This window comes from Prionailurus bengalensis, chromosome E4, assembly GCF_016509475.1.
Source record: "Prionailurus bengalensis isolate Pbe53 chromosome E4, Fcat_Pben_1.1_paternal_pri, whole genome shotgun sequence".
In the NCBI taxonomy this organism is placed as follows: Eukaryota; Metazoa; Chordata; class Mammalia; order Carnivora; family Felidae; genus Prionailurus; species Prionailurus bengalensis.
Window position 1 is genome coordinate 15,615,860 of NC_057360.1, and position 17,033 is coordinate 15,632,892.

The following is a 17,033-nucleotide window of genomic DNA, read 5'->3' on the forward strand; positions in this document are numbered from 1 at the left end:
AACATTGTGTTACCTATTCTCAAATAAAAAATTTTTAATAAAAATAAATAAATAGGGGCACCTGGGTGGCTCAGTTGGTTAAGCGTCGGACTTCAGCTCAGGTCATGATCTTGCGGTTCGTGGGTTCAAGCCCCGCGTGGGGCTCTGTGCTGACAGCTCAGAGCCTGGAGCTGCTTTGGATTCTGTATCTCCCTCTCTCTCTCTCTCTCTCTCTCTCTCTCTGCTCCTCCCCCACTCTCATTCTGTCTCTCTCTCTCAAAAATAAATAGTAAACATTAAAAATTTTTTAAATAAAATAAAAAAATAAAGTAGTGTCTCCTTGCCTTAACTAATCACTCTCCCTAACATCACCCTGTTTATCTTCTTCCTTACTAGCATTTGCCACTGACTGGAATTATTTTGCTTATTTACTTGTTTATTGTCTATATCCTTTTACATGAATTAGTATGCTTCTGGCTGCAGGTATTAGAAACCCCCAACTCACTTTAAAATATGAAATTTATTATCTTACATAACTAGAAGTCCAACAATAGGGCAGTCTCTGGGCAAGGAAGGATGAGTAGTTTAAAAATGACATTCAAGGACCCAAATTCTTTCAGCCTCTATGTTCTACCATCCTTACTCTCTAGCTTCACTCTCCTCTGGCTTCTCTCATGGTTGCAAAATGGTTGTAGTGGTGTCAGTTGTCACATCCAGACACAACAATGGCCAGAGAGAAAAGATGCTATCTCTTATTGCATCTCTTCTAAATTTACTAGGAAGTCCCCAGTCTCCATTAGATTTCCTCTGATTTCTCACTAGTCAGTATTGGGTCATTTGCTTGGAGATGATTTAGATCAACTACTCATAATGGAAAACAACCACCATAACCACATAAATGATCACTAGAGCTTTAGGATGTTGTCTATCTCATTCATGATTGTATTTCTAAAGTCTAGTGCAGTACTTGGCATGCAACAAAATTGGCATCTGTTGAATACCTACTAAGTGCCAGACACACAACATGATCTTCATTATAATTTATTTCTCAAAACAATTTTATACAAGAGGCATTATTATTCTTTTACACAAAGAAAACTAATGCTTAGGAGATTAAGAACTTTGACCAAGATCACAAAGTCAGTCACAGCACTAGGATTTCAAAATATGGGGGTCTGGATCTAAGGTGACACGTTTCCCACTACAACCTAATTAACAGAAGGTATTCTTTCTCTTTCAGAAACAACTGGACAAATATGTCAATCCCATGGGAAGAACAGCTAAAGAAAATCTGGCTAAATTCATGCTTAGCCTACAAGATATCAGGAAAACAGCAACAGTCTTTCACTGATATTACTGAAACTGAGTCCCCGACCTTATCACTTGTATATTGTCTAAATGTGTAGTAAAAATCAGATGGCTGTGTGGTCTGGTAAAATCGGGCAGAGTACAAATTGAAAAAGAATTTTTCACACAGAGGAAGTGTTTGAAATGTCGGCACAAAGTGTTTGGACAAACACTTTTTGTTTTTCTCCTGCTAATCTGTTTGTCCTTGGTGAAGTGTTTGGATAAAACTCTGGTATCTTGAAAGCTAAACTGTGGGAAATCTGGAAGGTCAGGTCTATTTCTGATTTGGCTGTGTATCCCCAGCAGCTTGCACATTGCAGGGGCCTAAGAGAGATATGTCAGCCCCGCCTACGCACGCGTCAATCATACACTCCACAATGAGGAGCAACATTGTGCCTATACAGTGCAATAGGAGACCTACAAGCTACGGATAAATAATTCCTAGCTTTTTGTGACTACACCCATTTTTCTATTGCCTTCTGGTGGGGAAAACAAAGAAGAAAGAAGGAAACTTCGGTATTCAAATACTGTCAGATCAGCTGTGAACTTGCAAAGTGGTCACCCTCAGGATTGGAGGAAGTGGCTAAGAGGACAGGCAGTCTTTGAGGCGATCCGAATCTCCAGCAAAGGGCGCGGCTACTTCCTGAGCCGCGCCGGAACCTTTTGGCGGGCTGTATGAGTTCCAGAAGGAACGATTTAGGAACAGGACCGCTTCCGCTGCTGAAGAGACGAGAGGGGTGGGGAGGAAATAGTTCGAGGATCTGATCCTGCCTGCGCTAGCGGCGGCAGTGGAGCAGGCAGAGAGGGGGCGGCGGCAGAGAAGAAAGTGACAGAGCCGGTGAGTTAGCCGCCTTAGAGCAGGAGACAGTGGACAGCGCCCAGAACTTGCTTTGCAAATCTGGTCCTAAGTTGCTGAGCTGCCGGGTGGGGTAGGGGGCCGTGCTTCGCCCGCCGCCTGTCAGTGGGCGCCGAAACGGGGCTTTTGGGGCGCTGGGGCTGGGCCTCGCGGGGCACCAGACTGCGCTCTAGCTGGCTGACACCCCTGCCCGGGAGCCCTGGGGGACGCTGGGGTTCTTACCCTGCACAGCTTCCCCGGACAAGAGCTGGAATTCGGGGGAAGGAAATGGGTACTGTGCGTCCCATTTAACCCTCGGGACCTACCGAGGTCTTGCCAAGTGGGTGGTGGACATTGTTTCGGGCACTGAACGAAGGGCTTGTAAGGAGAATGTTAGTCTGGAACCAGAGCTCTGCTCCGTTCGTGCTGCCCGACTGTCGGAAGCGGAGTCGTTTGTTTTTAAAGGCAAATGCCGCCCCCTGCTCCTGTCACTTCGGGACAAGTTAAAGCTTCAGATCCGTTGTTAAGCCAGCGTGTTCCCTATCCAGTCTATCCTCTTATTACTTCTGTGGGTAAATGTGTTCTGTAGGTATACTTGATAGTGAGGCCAAAAGTTAAACGTCTTCAAGCACTTTTTGAGGAGTGGCCAAAACTAACCTAGCAATCAGGACTGTATAAGCGCGCTTTCTTCACTTTCACTTATAATCGTTTTAGCTTTCCATGTCTATATCCAGACTGAGGATAGTCATCTTAAAGGCACTAAGGTTATGACGGTGCAGATGCAAAAGGCCTGTGGTATAATATGATGTTGTTGTTTTTTTTTTATCACTGAACGAAATGATCAGAAATAGTTTTTTATTAAGTTACTGCTTTTCTGTTGTCTTAGGTTCGGCTGTAGAGTGTGGTGAAGGGTACTTTTCATGGTGCATGGAAGGAAAGCCAATGCGCAGGTAGGCTTTTAGGAGGAAAACCTTCAGTTTCACTGATTGAAATTCAACATGGAATAATTCAGGACTTCATTTAATTTTTTGAAAGGGTTTTCAAACTTTACCAAATTCTGCTGGAACTGATGATTCTTGTTCTAAAATAAATCAAAAGTATTATCTAGAATTAATCACATTTTAAATAAGAGCCCAATATAGTACTTACATGTCTAAAGAACGTTACGAATTTTACGTAGTTGTTAACATTTAAATTTTCCTTCTTTCATGGTAATTTTTGTGATAATCATTAAGTGTGATATGATACTCTCTGAGTTCCTTAGTCTTCAATTCTCTATAGAATGTAGAAGGTTCTGTTGCCATTGAAGAATAATAATAATTTGTAATACACTGTACGTATACCTAATTATGGTTTGGCCTATTTTATTGATGATCAGTAGTACATTTGTTCTGTTAATTAAAATAGCTGCATTGCAGGAAAGATTCTTGGGGGACTGAAAAAGGTAGTGGACATAATAATTTAACCCATAGAAAAATGGAACAGAGTGTAAGATTATATAGACAATCATAAGCCCTCCCAATTCTAAAGTTGATAATGTTTTTTCTTAATCTTTTCTAACAAATAGATCTAGAGTCATCAAAACAAAATCAGCCCAGTTCTTTTTCTTTGTTCTTTAAACTCATTTCACATTTATTGAACTGTATGTAATCATTTGTTACTTAGCATCAAAGAGAAATGGCTCTGGCAGAGCCAGAGAAGAGAAAAAAAAAACATTTTAGGGGAAGAAACATTAAATGATGGGGGTATGACTTATGACTTAGGACCAGGAACAATAATATATATTGTTTTCCAAATCTGTTATTGATTTTTTTGATTGACCTTGAACTGTTTACCTTCTCTGTGCCCCAACTTATTTTTCTAATGTATCTGACCAGGATATTGGGAACTAATGAATGCTTTCAAATGCTTTGAGATCTCCAGATTAAAGATGATATGATGTAACAAATGTCAGTATCTTATTTGTATCTAACTTCATGTAGGAATAATATTTGACTGCAGAGTACATGAAGAAATTAACATCTATTAAATGCTTTACCACTTTATCCTGTATCATGGTTGCAAAAACCACTGATTGCTTCTCTTCCTCATTGCTTCTGTTCCTCACCTGCCATAAATGTCATATCTTATGTAATTGCTAAAATAAGAGCTTATTATTTTTTAAAAAGAGAAGGCACAGCGTGGGAATGTCTTTGGTTTATCAGTAATTTCTATATAAAATATTCACTTACTCATATCTACATGCTTTTTTTTCTTTATTATATAATACTGCCAGTTATTCAAAATCATGTTGAGAGAATTCTTGTGCCATTAATTGTCAAACTACAGCTCTTTCTTCATTACCATCACTTGGCCAGAGCCTGGCCTACCCATTGATCTCGGATTTAATTTTACATTTGCTTACCTTTCCCTGCTTGGCTGTCATTCTTGTAGCTGCAGCCCAGAAGGCAGTCTCTGTGCAGTAATGTTGGTTTTATACTTAGCTGCTATTGGAGAAGCTTTGAATAAGAAGTAACTCTATTAAGATTATTTGAATACACGTTTATTCTCCCTACTAGAGAATTTTGAGTCTTCTATACCTTTGCATCCCTGGTGCCTAATGATTCCTGAATAATCATTTAAATGACTAAACAGTACCTGCAGACTTTTTCCCTGCGTGCTACCTGCCAAAAAATATGAACAAGAAAAGGCTGAAAACAAGTTTGTTAAAGGTATTTTAATGCTTAATTACAAAGTTTTATGAAATTGATTGACACCTTACTAGTAAAGCTTCATTGAATTCATTTAAATAGCTATTATGTGTACAGATACAAAATTTAAAAGATACAATAAGATGGTCAGTGAAAAGTAAGTCTCCCAATGCTGACCCCAGCTCCCAGTTCTCTTAATAGGCAACCACTACAAACAGTTTCTTATTCATTTTTCATAAACATAATGGACATACAAGCATACACAACAACTCTCCTTTTCTAAAAACACTAATGTCAGCATACCGTGCACATTCTACGATATCTTTCTTTTTTCACTTCACACATTATCTTGTAGATTATGACAAATACATATAGACCCACCTTATTCTTTTTGCTAGCTACTTAGTATTTCATTGTCTGTAAGTGCCATATAGTTAACCAGTCCTTTTCGGAGACACTTAAAGCTATTTCAAATATTTTGCTATTACAACCAGTCTGCAGTGAATATCCTTGCCAGTTGTTTTTGCCCAAATGTGTATGCATAGAATAAATTCTTAGATGTAGAATTGCCCAAAGAGTATGTGTGTTTTTAAATTTTGGTATATATTGACAAATTTCCTTCCTTAGAGATTATACCAATCTAGTCTCACCAAAAATATGCCTGTTTCCCGACATATTATTTTTTAATGTTTATTTATTTTTGAGAGAGAGAGACAGAATGTGAGCAGGGAAGGGGCAAAGAGAGGAGGAGAGACAGATCCAAAGCAGGCTCCAGGCTCTGAGCTGTCAGCACAGAACCCGATATGGGGCTTGAACCCACAAACTGCAAGATCATGACCTGAGTTGAAGTTGGATGCTTAATGGACTGAGCCACCCAGTCACCCCTAAGATACTATTTTTTAATCATGTATTTCATTTAGAGATACTAAATCATTTTGCAATGTAATTATTTCCTTCCTTAAATATATAAATAGGAAACTGAGCCTGATTTTATTAGGAATTGATTCATTCACTCGCCAAACATTTCTACAGAACTGATTATATGCCCATATACTGTATATGTGCAGATGAAGAGATGGAAAGACATGTGAATAGACACCATACTACAACATGAACAGAATTTTAATAGAGATGTAAACATAGAGAAGGGAACTTCTGCTCTGTGAAGATGAGTAGAGCTTCACAGAGATGGTGATATTTGAGCTGGATCTTCTAGAAAGGATAAGGATTTGCTTTAAAGTAAAGAATGTACTTTAAAAGATACGAATTTAAAGAAGGAAGTTAATTAAAGACCCCATAAACAGAAGGAACATCTGTGCTGTGCCCCCACCTCAAAAAAAGACACCAAGACCTGCAAGTATATGACATGAATGGAATGGTGAGTATATCTGCAGTGTAGAGCATGTGGGGGCAGAAAAAGTGAAACAGCGAAAAATCATAGAGAATTAGGCTGCAACCATGGGAAAGAGTTCGGCTTTATCCTCTAGGTATTTAAGAACCAGTGTACATTGTTATATAGATTAGATTTGTTCTTGGGGCTGATCTTTGGGAGGAAAGGGCATAGACTAGAAAGAGGGAAGAAATGACGGCAAAGAAACTAATTACAGGAGTTGTGGTGGTTTAGGTGAAACCTGATGGCGATTGGAAGTAGATCTGTGGCAGTGGGGATTGAGAGAAGAGGATGGAATTAAGACTGTCTAATAGTGACATCAAAAGGATTTGGTGGATATAGAATAAGGAAAAGGTAGCAGCATAAATGACTCCAAGGATTTCAGCTTGGGAAACCAGGTGCTGCCATGATGAGATCAAAAATACAGAAAGAGGCACCAACAGGTTTCAGTAAGCCAGAAGTAGTTTCTCTTTCATACGTTTTAAGATTGTTATGTCTAGGAAACCAGCCAACAGAGATAGCCAGCATATAACTGGAATATGGGTTTGGGACACAAGAGAGCAGAAGAGATGCAAAAAATTGCGCATCAGCAGCCCACAGAATGTTCTTGAAGTTGTAGGCATGAATGAGGGTAGAACAGAAAAGGGGGGATGCCAAGGACAGAACCTCAAGATCAGATGAGCTTCTCCTTGCTTCAAACAACAATAACAATCCCATTCAGGTCTCATATCTTTAGAATTTCCTATTTATTTTAATCCGTCTAAAATGCATGTTTAAAAATAGTAGTGTAAAATGTACCTGTTAGTGTAAAATGACTCTTCCTTGGTGTGGCATGCACTGTAGGTTAGCTTGCTGAACAACTGTTCTTCCTTTCCTTTACTATATAGAAACAGGAACATAAATATTATGCTTGGTATCATCATCTTCTTTGCATTTGAGATGGCCGTATAACACAGTGCTGCCAATGAAATGTCAGCAGAATCTGCTAAGAGGTATCCAAGGAGGCCCTGGCTGTCCTGACGTAAAGGGAGGCTAGCTTGTTTGCATGCTCTTCCTCCTTCATGCCTTGATGGCTGGACCAATCCTGATACTCATTTTACCCAGTAAGCAGGGATGAGGTATTTTAGGGCTAAAGCATTTATGACCTGTTTTCAGATTAAGGGGTTACAGCCTGACTTCCTGGTATGGAATCAGGTATGGAATTTGTGTAGTGCTAGTGGGTGCCCTCCTGGTAAGCAGAGCTGGCACTTTGGGCTATTATTTCTGTCTTAAGGGTTTTTATACTCCTATCTGTAGTTTTCTCTTTTTTCAAGCCTGCTTGGGACTTTAAATAATGGTCAGTTTAGCTGAATCTTTTTTTTGTTTGTTTTTTTAAGAGAAGGCTGTTAATTTCAGAATTAAAACAGAACTTTTGAAGTATAAAGGGAGAGATGTTCATTTAGGTAGGGAGCACAATTCCAGGCTAAGAAAAGATTTGCAGGTCTTTGGACTAGGAGACAAAACTTGATTATAAATGCTTTAGAAGCAGAGACTGTGTTTTCTAAACTTTTTATTGCGTTGATTTCAAATTATGTTAACCCCTTACAGAAAATGGCTCTTTCCTCAACTAAGAATATTACTTTTGGAGTAAAAGGTCTAAGGAATGTGTGACATGGTAGCCCTGAAACTTGAGGGTGGCTTACACATTTTGGGTGGGTAGAGGTATCAGTGTTTGTGGAAATTACCCATCTCTTTACCTACCCCACATTTCCTTGACTTCCTAGATTGTTGGGACTTTTAAAACAAACTTTTAACTATAGAGTACAAACATAAATAAATACATTCTTGTGGGGCGCCTGGGTGGCTCAGTTGGTTGAGCGTCCAACTTCAGCTCGGGTCATGATCTCACTGTTCCTTAGTTCAAACCCCACGTCAGGCTCTGTGCTGACAGCTCAGAACCTGGAGCCTGTTTCAGATTCTGTGTCTCCCTCTCTCTCTGCCCCTGCTCATGCTCTGTCTCTCTCTCTCTCTCAGAAATAAACATTAAACATTTTTTTGATAAATAAACACACAGATACATAGATACATACATACATTCTTATGACTTTCACCTTTACTTATTTTGACTATTCATTCCTACTCACACTGAGAAAAACTTTCTCTCTGGGATAATAAGTCTTCATAACTTGTTTTCTGAGAATAACCTCTGGAATGCCACTCTATCAGTTCAACATGCCTTTGCCCCTACTGTTTCTGCAACCACTTCAACCATTTTCTAGCCATCACATAACTCCCTAGATTGTGTGGCATCTCCCAACTCTTGATTAATGCAAGCATTTATATTCCTTGATTTGGACTGCTGATTACTGCTGGAAAAAAGAAGCCATGGGGAATTCATGCTACTCTAATCAGAATCTTTAATACTATTTGAGCCAGGGGTGCCTGGGTGGCTCAGTCAGCTAAGCATCCAGCTCTTGATTTTAGCTCAGGTCATGATCTCACAGCTTATGGGATTGAGCCCTGCATCAGGCTGTGCCCTGTGGAGCCTGCTTGGCATTCTCTCTCCCCTTCTCTCTTTACCCCCACCCCCTACTCTCTCTCTCTCCTCTGTCTCTCAGAATGATAAATAAAAAATAAACAATTAAAACGTATATTATTTGAGCCAACAGAGTTATCCAACAGTAAATCTGTAGGTCCCTGGTTAATGCTTACTCATTCCCCAGTTAACGCGTACTCACTGCCTGAAGCAGCTGTGTCACACCTTCATGCATTCTCTCATGACCCTGTCACTACCCCTCTCACTGCCAGCAATGGCCTGCTCCCCCAACTTCACAGAAAAAATAGAGGCCATCAGGTATGAACTTTCCCAAGGCCCTGATACCTCCTTACCACAAAATAAATGTATCTGTTTCCTCATTATCTCCGCCCCCTTACTCCCTTACTCTGAGCTCTTATGTAAGCCTTTCTACCCTTTGTCAAAGAGTCATTCCTCTGTATTTTGGTTCTGTATACTCCCCCTCTTCAAGGATCTCGCACCATCATTTATTCTCTATTATTTTTTTAAATTGCTCCCTCTTTCTCATTCTTCATATTAGTATATATCATTTTCTAGTCTTCTTCCACTTTAAACTGACATTAAAGGTCTCTTCTTGTCACAGGCAAACTTCATTTTGGAAATACTCCATACCCAGTATCTCTTTCTTTACCTTCATTAACCACTGCCATTGGAAACTTCAGGTTTTTACTGAAAATTTAGGGATAATGAAGTTTTTTGACTATTCATTATTTTCTTACTGGCTGTCTCCCCTTAGATCACAACCTGCCACCATTTTTATCAGTGCCCCCCTTTCCTTTCCCATGTGTTATAATTCTCCCTTCTCAATTATTGTTACTTTATTATACTGAGCAGTTTAGTCTCTTTGTTACAATCCTGATATCTCTAGTAGAAGTGGTTAAAAAACAAAATCTTAATGTCTTTAGATCATATTGAATGTGTGGCATGGCTTCACGTAAGATAGAGTGGTAGGGACTGTGGCGAACTAAGAGTACAAGCCCTCCTGATGGTACTCAAATGCAATTTCAGTTTCAATCTCAAAACAAAACAAAACCTGTAAGCAAAACCCTTCTGGTGGTCTTTGTCATTCTAAGGGGACCTCACCTTGCCTTTCATAATTAAAGGGCCTAAATACTCGTTTTCTCAAAAGCAGCATCTGTCTCTGAAATAAATGCTGTTCCTTTCCCCAGAATGTAAAATAATAATTGAAAATTTATAATAGCAGTTTTTTTCTTCTCGCTATGTAGAGATTCAGTTGTAGTAATTATAGTTTCTTAAACTGATTCCATAATATCTGATGCTTGCCTTATAGAATTGTTTAGATTTATTGACATTTTGGGTAAGTGAATCCTTCTTGTTTAATTTATAGGTTTGACAATATGTTTTACTTTTTTTTTCCTTTATAGCTGCATTTTGAATTCTTGCTTTCCCTACCCTGTTATTTCCCTTCAATTTAGGTCAGTATATTCTTTTTGTAAAAACTGACTTCCACTGAAAAAGAGATTTTTATTTTATTAGTCAGATTTTATTAAGTCAGTCATTTATTCACATTTTAATGTGTTTAAAATTACCTGCTTGCTAAATACAGATTCTAGAGTCATATCACCAGAGATTCTGATTCTCTAGCACCTCAGGAGCCTGAATTTTTATTAAGCACCCTCATATATCTAGTGTCAAAGAAACAGAATATTTTAAAAGTGAATATAACAGCCTAGTGGGAATTGAACAGTCAGTAAATAACAATATCTAGTCTTCTCACATTTTCATTTCATTTGAAAGAAAAGCCACACATTCAGACCATGATCTTAAATCTATCAGTACCATGTTTAGAAAATATGATAATAATGGAGGAAGACCCTCTGTATACAAGAGTAGTTGGGGGCGCCTGGGTGGCTCAGTTGGTTAAGCGTCTCTTGATTTAAGCTCAGGTCATAATCTCCCAGTTTTTGAGATCAAGCCCCACGAAGCTCTGCTTCAGATTCACTCTCCGCCCACCACCTAGCTCCTCTTCTACTTATGCTCTATCTCTCAAATCAAAGTAAATAAACATTTTTTTTTAATATTTTTAGGGGCGCCTGGGTGGCGCAGTCGGTTAAGCGTCCGACTTCAGCCAGGTCACGATCTCGCGGTCCATGAGTTCGAGCCCCGTGTCAGGCTCTGGGCTGATGGCTCAGAGCCTGGAGCCTGTTTCCGATTCTGTGTCTCCCTCTCTCTCTGCCCCTCCCCCATTCATGCTCTGTCTCTCTCTGTCCCAAAAATAAATAAAAAACGTTGAAAAAAAATTTTTTTTAATAAAAAAAAATATTTTTTAGAAAAAGACTAATTTACTAATCAAAGCAAGAGTAAATTTCTAAATTCAAATTGGTTAGGAAATTTAGAATGCGTGGCTGATTTTACCGTTTCACATTTTAACTACCATGTTTTTGGTATCAGAATGCTTTGGGCTGAAAGTCCTGACTCAGACTAGCATAATCAACATGGAAATCTTTTATTTACATAACCAGAAGGCCAGAGGTCGGGTTGGGCTCCAAGACTGGTTGATGGCTTGGTAATACCATCTTGGACCCAAGTTCTCTGTCTCTCCAGTGTAGTTTGTGCAGTGTCGGCTTAATCCTGCCCTAAAATTGGTCTCCCATCCCACCACCTACCAGTGTAGAATGCTGCATTCTTCCTTGTTAATGCCCTGCAGAAGAAACTCCCTAAATTATGGAATGTAAATCTGTTCCTGTAATTTGATGACCAGCTTAGGTAAGAGAATGCCATCAGCTAAATGATTTGAAAGAAGTCAGGATTCATCCTTCCAAACATGGTCATCTTCCCCTGAAACACACGGCTAGAGGAGGAACAAATCAAGATTATGTTAAAATTTGAGAGAGTTGATGGTAAAATATGGTATTAATAGAATTTATCTTGAAGTTATGTTTTTCATCAGTGCTAAAAGAATACAAAATCTGCTAAAGTTATTATTAGCAGATTTTATACCCTTTGGTTTTAGATAGACTGATTCTTTCCCAGAATTGACAGAGTCTTTCGGGGAGAAGGCAGAAGCTCTGTTTGGTCTCCCTAGTTTGTTAAATGTGGATAGAGTCCAGAATAATCCTTTCCACTTGCCTCCTTAAATCTTAAAATACATATAGATTAATCTTGTAAATTAAGTTAATAAAAATGTTATTTGAGTTCAGTTTCTTTTTTGTGTATATTTGTAATGTCATTTGTTCAATATTGGAATAAAAAGCCACAGATTGAAAAAGCAAATAATTTGAGATCTTCTTGTTTTTATAGATGAATTTTTACTTGGACAATAAAGCTTGCCACCCTAAGATTTAATTAAAACCTTTCTTAGGGTTCTGTCCTGGGGAGCAGATCACACCTCAGTTTACCATCCCACCCCCAACTCTTTAGAGTATTTATTTCATCAGACTCCAAACAAAGAAGTTGTGAATATAGATGTGACAAGGTGTGAACACAATCTATTTCTAGGACCCTTATTATAACTTCCTTTCAAAAGGTGCCCAGAAAAATGTACCAAAAAACTTGCTTTTCTGCCAGTAGAATCCCGTGGTTGTAATAAGAATAATAGAGGATGTGCGCTCAGAATTTTAAAAGTACACATTTACAAAAACAAATAGCATAACCATAGGAGAAATAACTTAGTGTATAGAATTAAATATGGCTTCTAGAATTAAATTGCTAGAATTAAATACAGCTTCTCAGAACATTTAAAATGAGGTACTCCTTAAAGTGTCAGCCTACCGGTAATCCCTGTTGTCATTGCTTCTCATTCTCCTAAAAGGGCAGTGTGGTCTAGCCATGTGGCAATATGCTTGCTTTTTTTTCCCTTCTAAGAATGACAACCACGTAAATCAGGTTACCAGAGTCATTTCTGTTTCAAACACTCAATCCAGTTGCCTAAGATAGTTTGGAATTGTAAGGCACTGACTTCAAAGTCAGAGGACCTACATTCAGACAAATCCCAACACTGTCACTCTTTGTGAGGTAAGTGTAATTATCCCTATGTTACAAATAATTAACTTGAGGATCAGGAAGTTAAGCAATTTGCCCAAGATTATACCTAATAAGTAATGGAGGTAAGGTTTGAACCTGGCTACAAGCTTGCCTGGCTACAAACCTGGTTTTGAGAGAATGAGACAAGAGTTCGGAGGGTATAATTTATTTTGGCAGAAAGAAAAGTTGAATTCATTTAACAACAATTTAGTGAACACTAGACCCCGGTATTGGGATATAGCAGTGAGCAAAAGAAAACAAGGGCCTTGTTCTCATTGATCTTATATTCTAATTAGGCGATAAAGCCAATATAGTATGTCAGGAGGGAATATATTTATGAAGAAAATTAAAGGGTATAGAGTGGTAGAAATAAGAGATACTATTTCATATAAGGTGGTGTTGGGGAGAAGGAATTTCCTCTGCCATTCGAGGTCCTTCAAGCTGGACTTAGAATCAAATTAACAATGAGACAATGAGGAAATCAAATTCAATAGCATCTGGAGAGGGAATCCACGCAGACATGGAAATCCCAAAGATAGGCAACATGATGCTTATGTGAGCTAAGGCAAGGGGTATTGGACTGAGGGTACAAAGGGGAGAAAGACCATTAGAAGGCAAAGATGTTTGGAAAACAAAGGTATCCTATTCTGCAGATTAGTTTCTTAGATAAAGAGGAATCTCTGTCAATAGCTGCCTTCCTGGTAAAGCAGGCAGTTGAAGGGAGGTGTAGAGCTTTTTCTGAATCTGCTGGGTTTGGATTGCTTTTATTTACATACATATATATATATATATATATATATATATATATATATATTTTACGTTTATTTACTAAAAGAGAACAGGGGTGGGGCAGAGAGAGAGAGGGAGAGAGAGAATCAATCCCAAGTAGGCTCCACACTGCCAGCACAGAGCCCGATGTGGGTCTTGAACTCATGAACTGAGATCATGACCTGAGCCGAAACCAAGAGTCAGATCCTTAAGCAACTGAGCCACCCAGGTGACCCAGGATTGCTTTTAACTCAATGTTCATGCCAAAGTGTCCCATCTTTAGATGGCCTGCCCTTGGCCCCTACAGTTGTGTGATAAGTTGGCATTTGAGCAGAGATCTGAAAGAAATGACAGAGTGAGCTTCATAAATATTTGGGGGAAGAAACTTTCAGGAAGAAGGAATAAGAGTCTGAAGCAAGAGAAGTCTTGGTATGTCCCAGAAAATATCAAGGTAAGTCTGTGTGACTAGAGAACAGTGGGCAAGAGGAAAGCAATAGGAGATGAATTCAGAGAGCGAGCCAGGGGAAGAGTCATGTCGAAGCTGGTAAACCTTATATTCTTTGTTTTTGACTGAGTATTTAAAGCATTTTAAGCAGAGGAGTGGTGTAATCTGACTTTTCTAAACGACCAGTTAGGTTCTTTAGAGAATAGAATATAAATTGGCAAAGGTGGAAGCAAGAAGACTATTTATGAGACTATTACAATATTACAAAAGGGTGAGAATAGCCTGAATTAGGGTGGGGCTGGTGAAGATGTAGAGAAATAGTTGGAATCTAGATATTATTTGGAGCTAGAATGACAGGATTTGCTGATGGATTGGGTTTGAGGGTGTGTGGAAGGGAAGAGGCCCAAGATTTTTGGCCTGAGAAACTGGAAGAATGAATTGCTTTTTATTAATCTGGGGAAGGCTAGAAGAGAGACATGGAGGAAGGTAGAGAATCAAGGAATCAGTTTTAGATATATCATTGAGATATTTTCACTTGTGTGATACAAGACATTCATATGGATCCAAATTCAGAATTTATTCAGACAGAAGATAAGGCCCTTTTAGCCATTCACATATGGATGATGGGAACCATGAGGTTAGACGAGTTCCCCCTAAGAATGTGTATAGAGAGCAGAGAGGACAGACCTTTGGAGAATGACCTCATTTAAGGGAATTCTTAGCAAGTTTGCAAACCAGACCACTGATAAAAGTATAGAAACTACCTGTTATTTTTTTTAAATATAATTTGTTGTCGAATTGGCTAACATGTAGTGTGTACAGTATGCTCTTGGTTTTGGGGGTAGATTCCCAGGGTTCATCACCTACCTACAACACCCAGTGCTCATAGAAATTACCCATTATTAAAAGTCAGAATCTGTACTCATACAATAATTAACAGCACAGGTTTTTTTTTTTTTTTCTTGCTATGGTATACTTTTAAATGAAAAGACAGAGATGTAGAAATTAGCTTCCTTATTGTATGTAGGTGAAATAAAAAATTGTTTATATCTAAGTTCAACAGTACTGTCTTTATGTACATCATTATGGTTACAACAAAAATGTTTTCATTTCAACATGCAATGTCAATATTAAAATAGGAATTTTTGAATTTATCTTGTCTTTAATGTTGGTTCTTTTTAAAAGAAGCTTGATTGCACCACTGTTAACCGTGTGATTTATTCTTTCAGCATCTACCATGTACAAGGCATCATTAAGCATTGTGATTAAAAGCTTCCTTGATTATTTACATGGGTGGCAAAAATTATCCTTTAACTGCTCAGCTTTTTTCAGTCTGTAAATTACCAAGCATAAATGGTGCTGTTTCTACCAGATGTCAGGAATTATGAACAGTTTGTGTTCTAGAATACAGAATCACCTGTGGGCTAAGGCCAAGCATAGAAAGCTTGAATTTATAAGTACTTTGGAAAAACAGGTTGCTGTTGGAGAAAGGAAAAACTATGTTCTTTGTTTTCAGGTTGTGCCTTTGTAATGTAAATGTAGTTTCTTCTTCCCAAAATGTCCTTTTCTAGTCTCTCCTTCCCAGGGGACCCTCTCAACACAGGTGTTTTATTATACCGTAGTTCCTGTCCATGCTACAGCTTTAGGGGTAGTAAACTGATAACTGTCCCCTGAAGGCCAGATGTTAGACTCTCTCAATATAGATGATTAAGTCTGTAAGACTCACATGAGGGTGACCTAAAACTCAGAGTCACCTATGCCTCCTTTTAAATAACATGATATCTCTGGAAGAATTATTCATGAGAAGACTGCTTAGTGAGTGTAGAATCAGAAACAGAAATATAATGATCTGGACCATGGGTATGGGATATTTCACCTAAGTTCCAGAATAACCCAATGTAATATTCCTACTTCACAACAAAAATACATACCCTTGAAGTAACCTTGTAGCTTATGCCAATCAGATCTAGGATCTTTCCAGTATAAACAAATACTATACCGATTTTTGCCTTTCTGACCACAATTTGTGTCCTGATTGCCCTTTCTCTGGTTATTCATGTATCCCCTCTTCTAGATAGATTCCCTGATTGCCTCTTTATATTCCTTTGATTTTTTCTCACTTCAAACAAACTGCTTTGTAAATTATATGCAATTAGTAAATATGTGTTAAAAGAATAATTACCAACTTAGAGGAGCATAGATTTTTTCATGCTGGTAGATACAGTGTGATAATTATGAAAATCTGAATATCTTCATTATAATTATTTGTCAATTTAAGTTTGTGGCATTTACCTAGGAAGTTAACACCTCAATTTCTACATGTGAAATATGAACATAAGGTATAAACTTGCTTCTCTTATATATTACCTGGAATCACTTTTTAAAAGGTAATAACCTTTGACTATTTTAGAAATGTTTAGAGATAATTCTGAAAATTTCTTAGACCATCCCAGGTTTTTTTAAGCTGGAAAAGGAAAGACTTAGGTTCAATTTTATTATGCTATTTTCCTTAAGCCTGACATTCATTTTGTGGTCCTGTTACCAAGTTACTTGACTCTTCTGATAGTCCACTGGTGAAGTTCTTCATGATGACTAGACCAAAATAATCTGTGTTTAACTGTAGCTTTCTGGGCTTTAAAAAGTTGTACAGAAATTTGGATATCCATAAGGGAAAAAACTGAAAATCTTACTTTGAATTGTTAAATAATTCTACATCTCCCTTCTTTCCCTAACACAACATTCACATCAGTCACGTTATTAAATGTTTACAGTGCCCCAGGAGATAGTTGTAGTTTATCCTAGAGTATCAGGAGACCTGCTGTGCTACTGAAAGAAAGCTTCATGATTTTAAAGAAGTCACCTAACCAAATCAGTTCCTTCATCTGTTAAAGGAGGGTATTATGCTAGATGATCTGATGATGCATTCTATTTCAAATCTCAATCTCCATTCTTCAAGCTAGGTAACAAATTATGACAAGCAAGCAAGGTTGCTTTTCATATTTAAAGGTTTCTGGATGGGGTGCCTAGGTGGCTCAGTCTGT

General features: G+C 38.2%; 1 protein-coding gene across 1 annotated transcript in view; it reads left to right on the plus strand.

Moving 5' to 3' along the window:
- The first annotated feature begins 1,976 nt into the window (after positions 1-1,976).
- The window catches only part of KLHL20 (kelch like family member 20), a 64,594-nt gene continuing 49,537 nt past the window's right edge, over positions 1,977-17,033 (plus strand). Inside the window, exons 1-2 of the mRNA XM_043567932.1 lie at positions 1,977-2,164; positions 3,048-3,111. Coding sequence (XP_043423867.1) covers positions 3,089-3,111 — 23 coding nt within the window. The 5' untranslated portion in view covers positions 1,977-2,164; positions 3,048-3,088. The remainder of the gene's footprint in view (positions 2,165-3,047; positions 3,112-17,033) is intronic.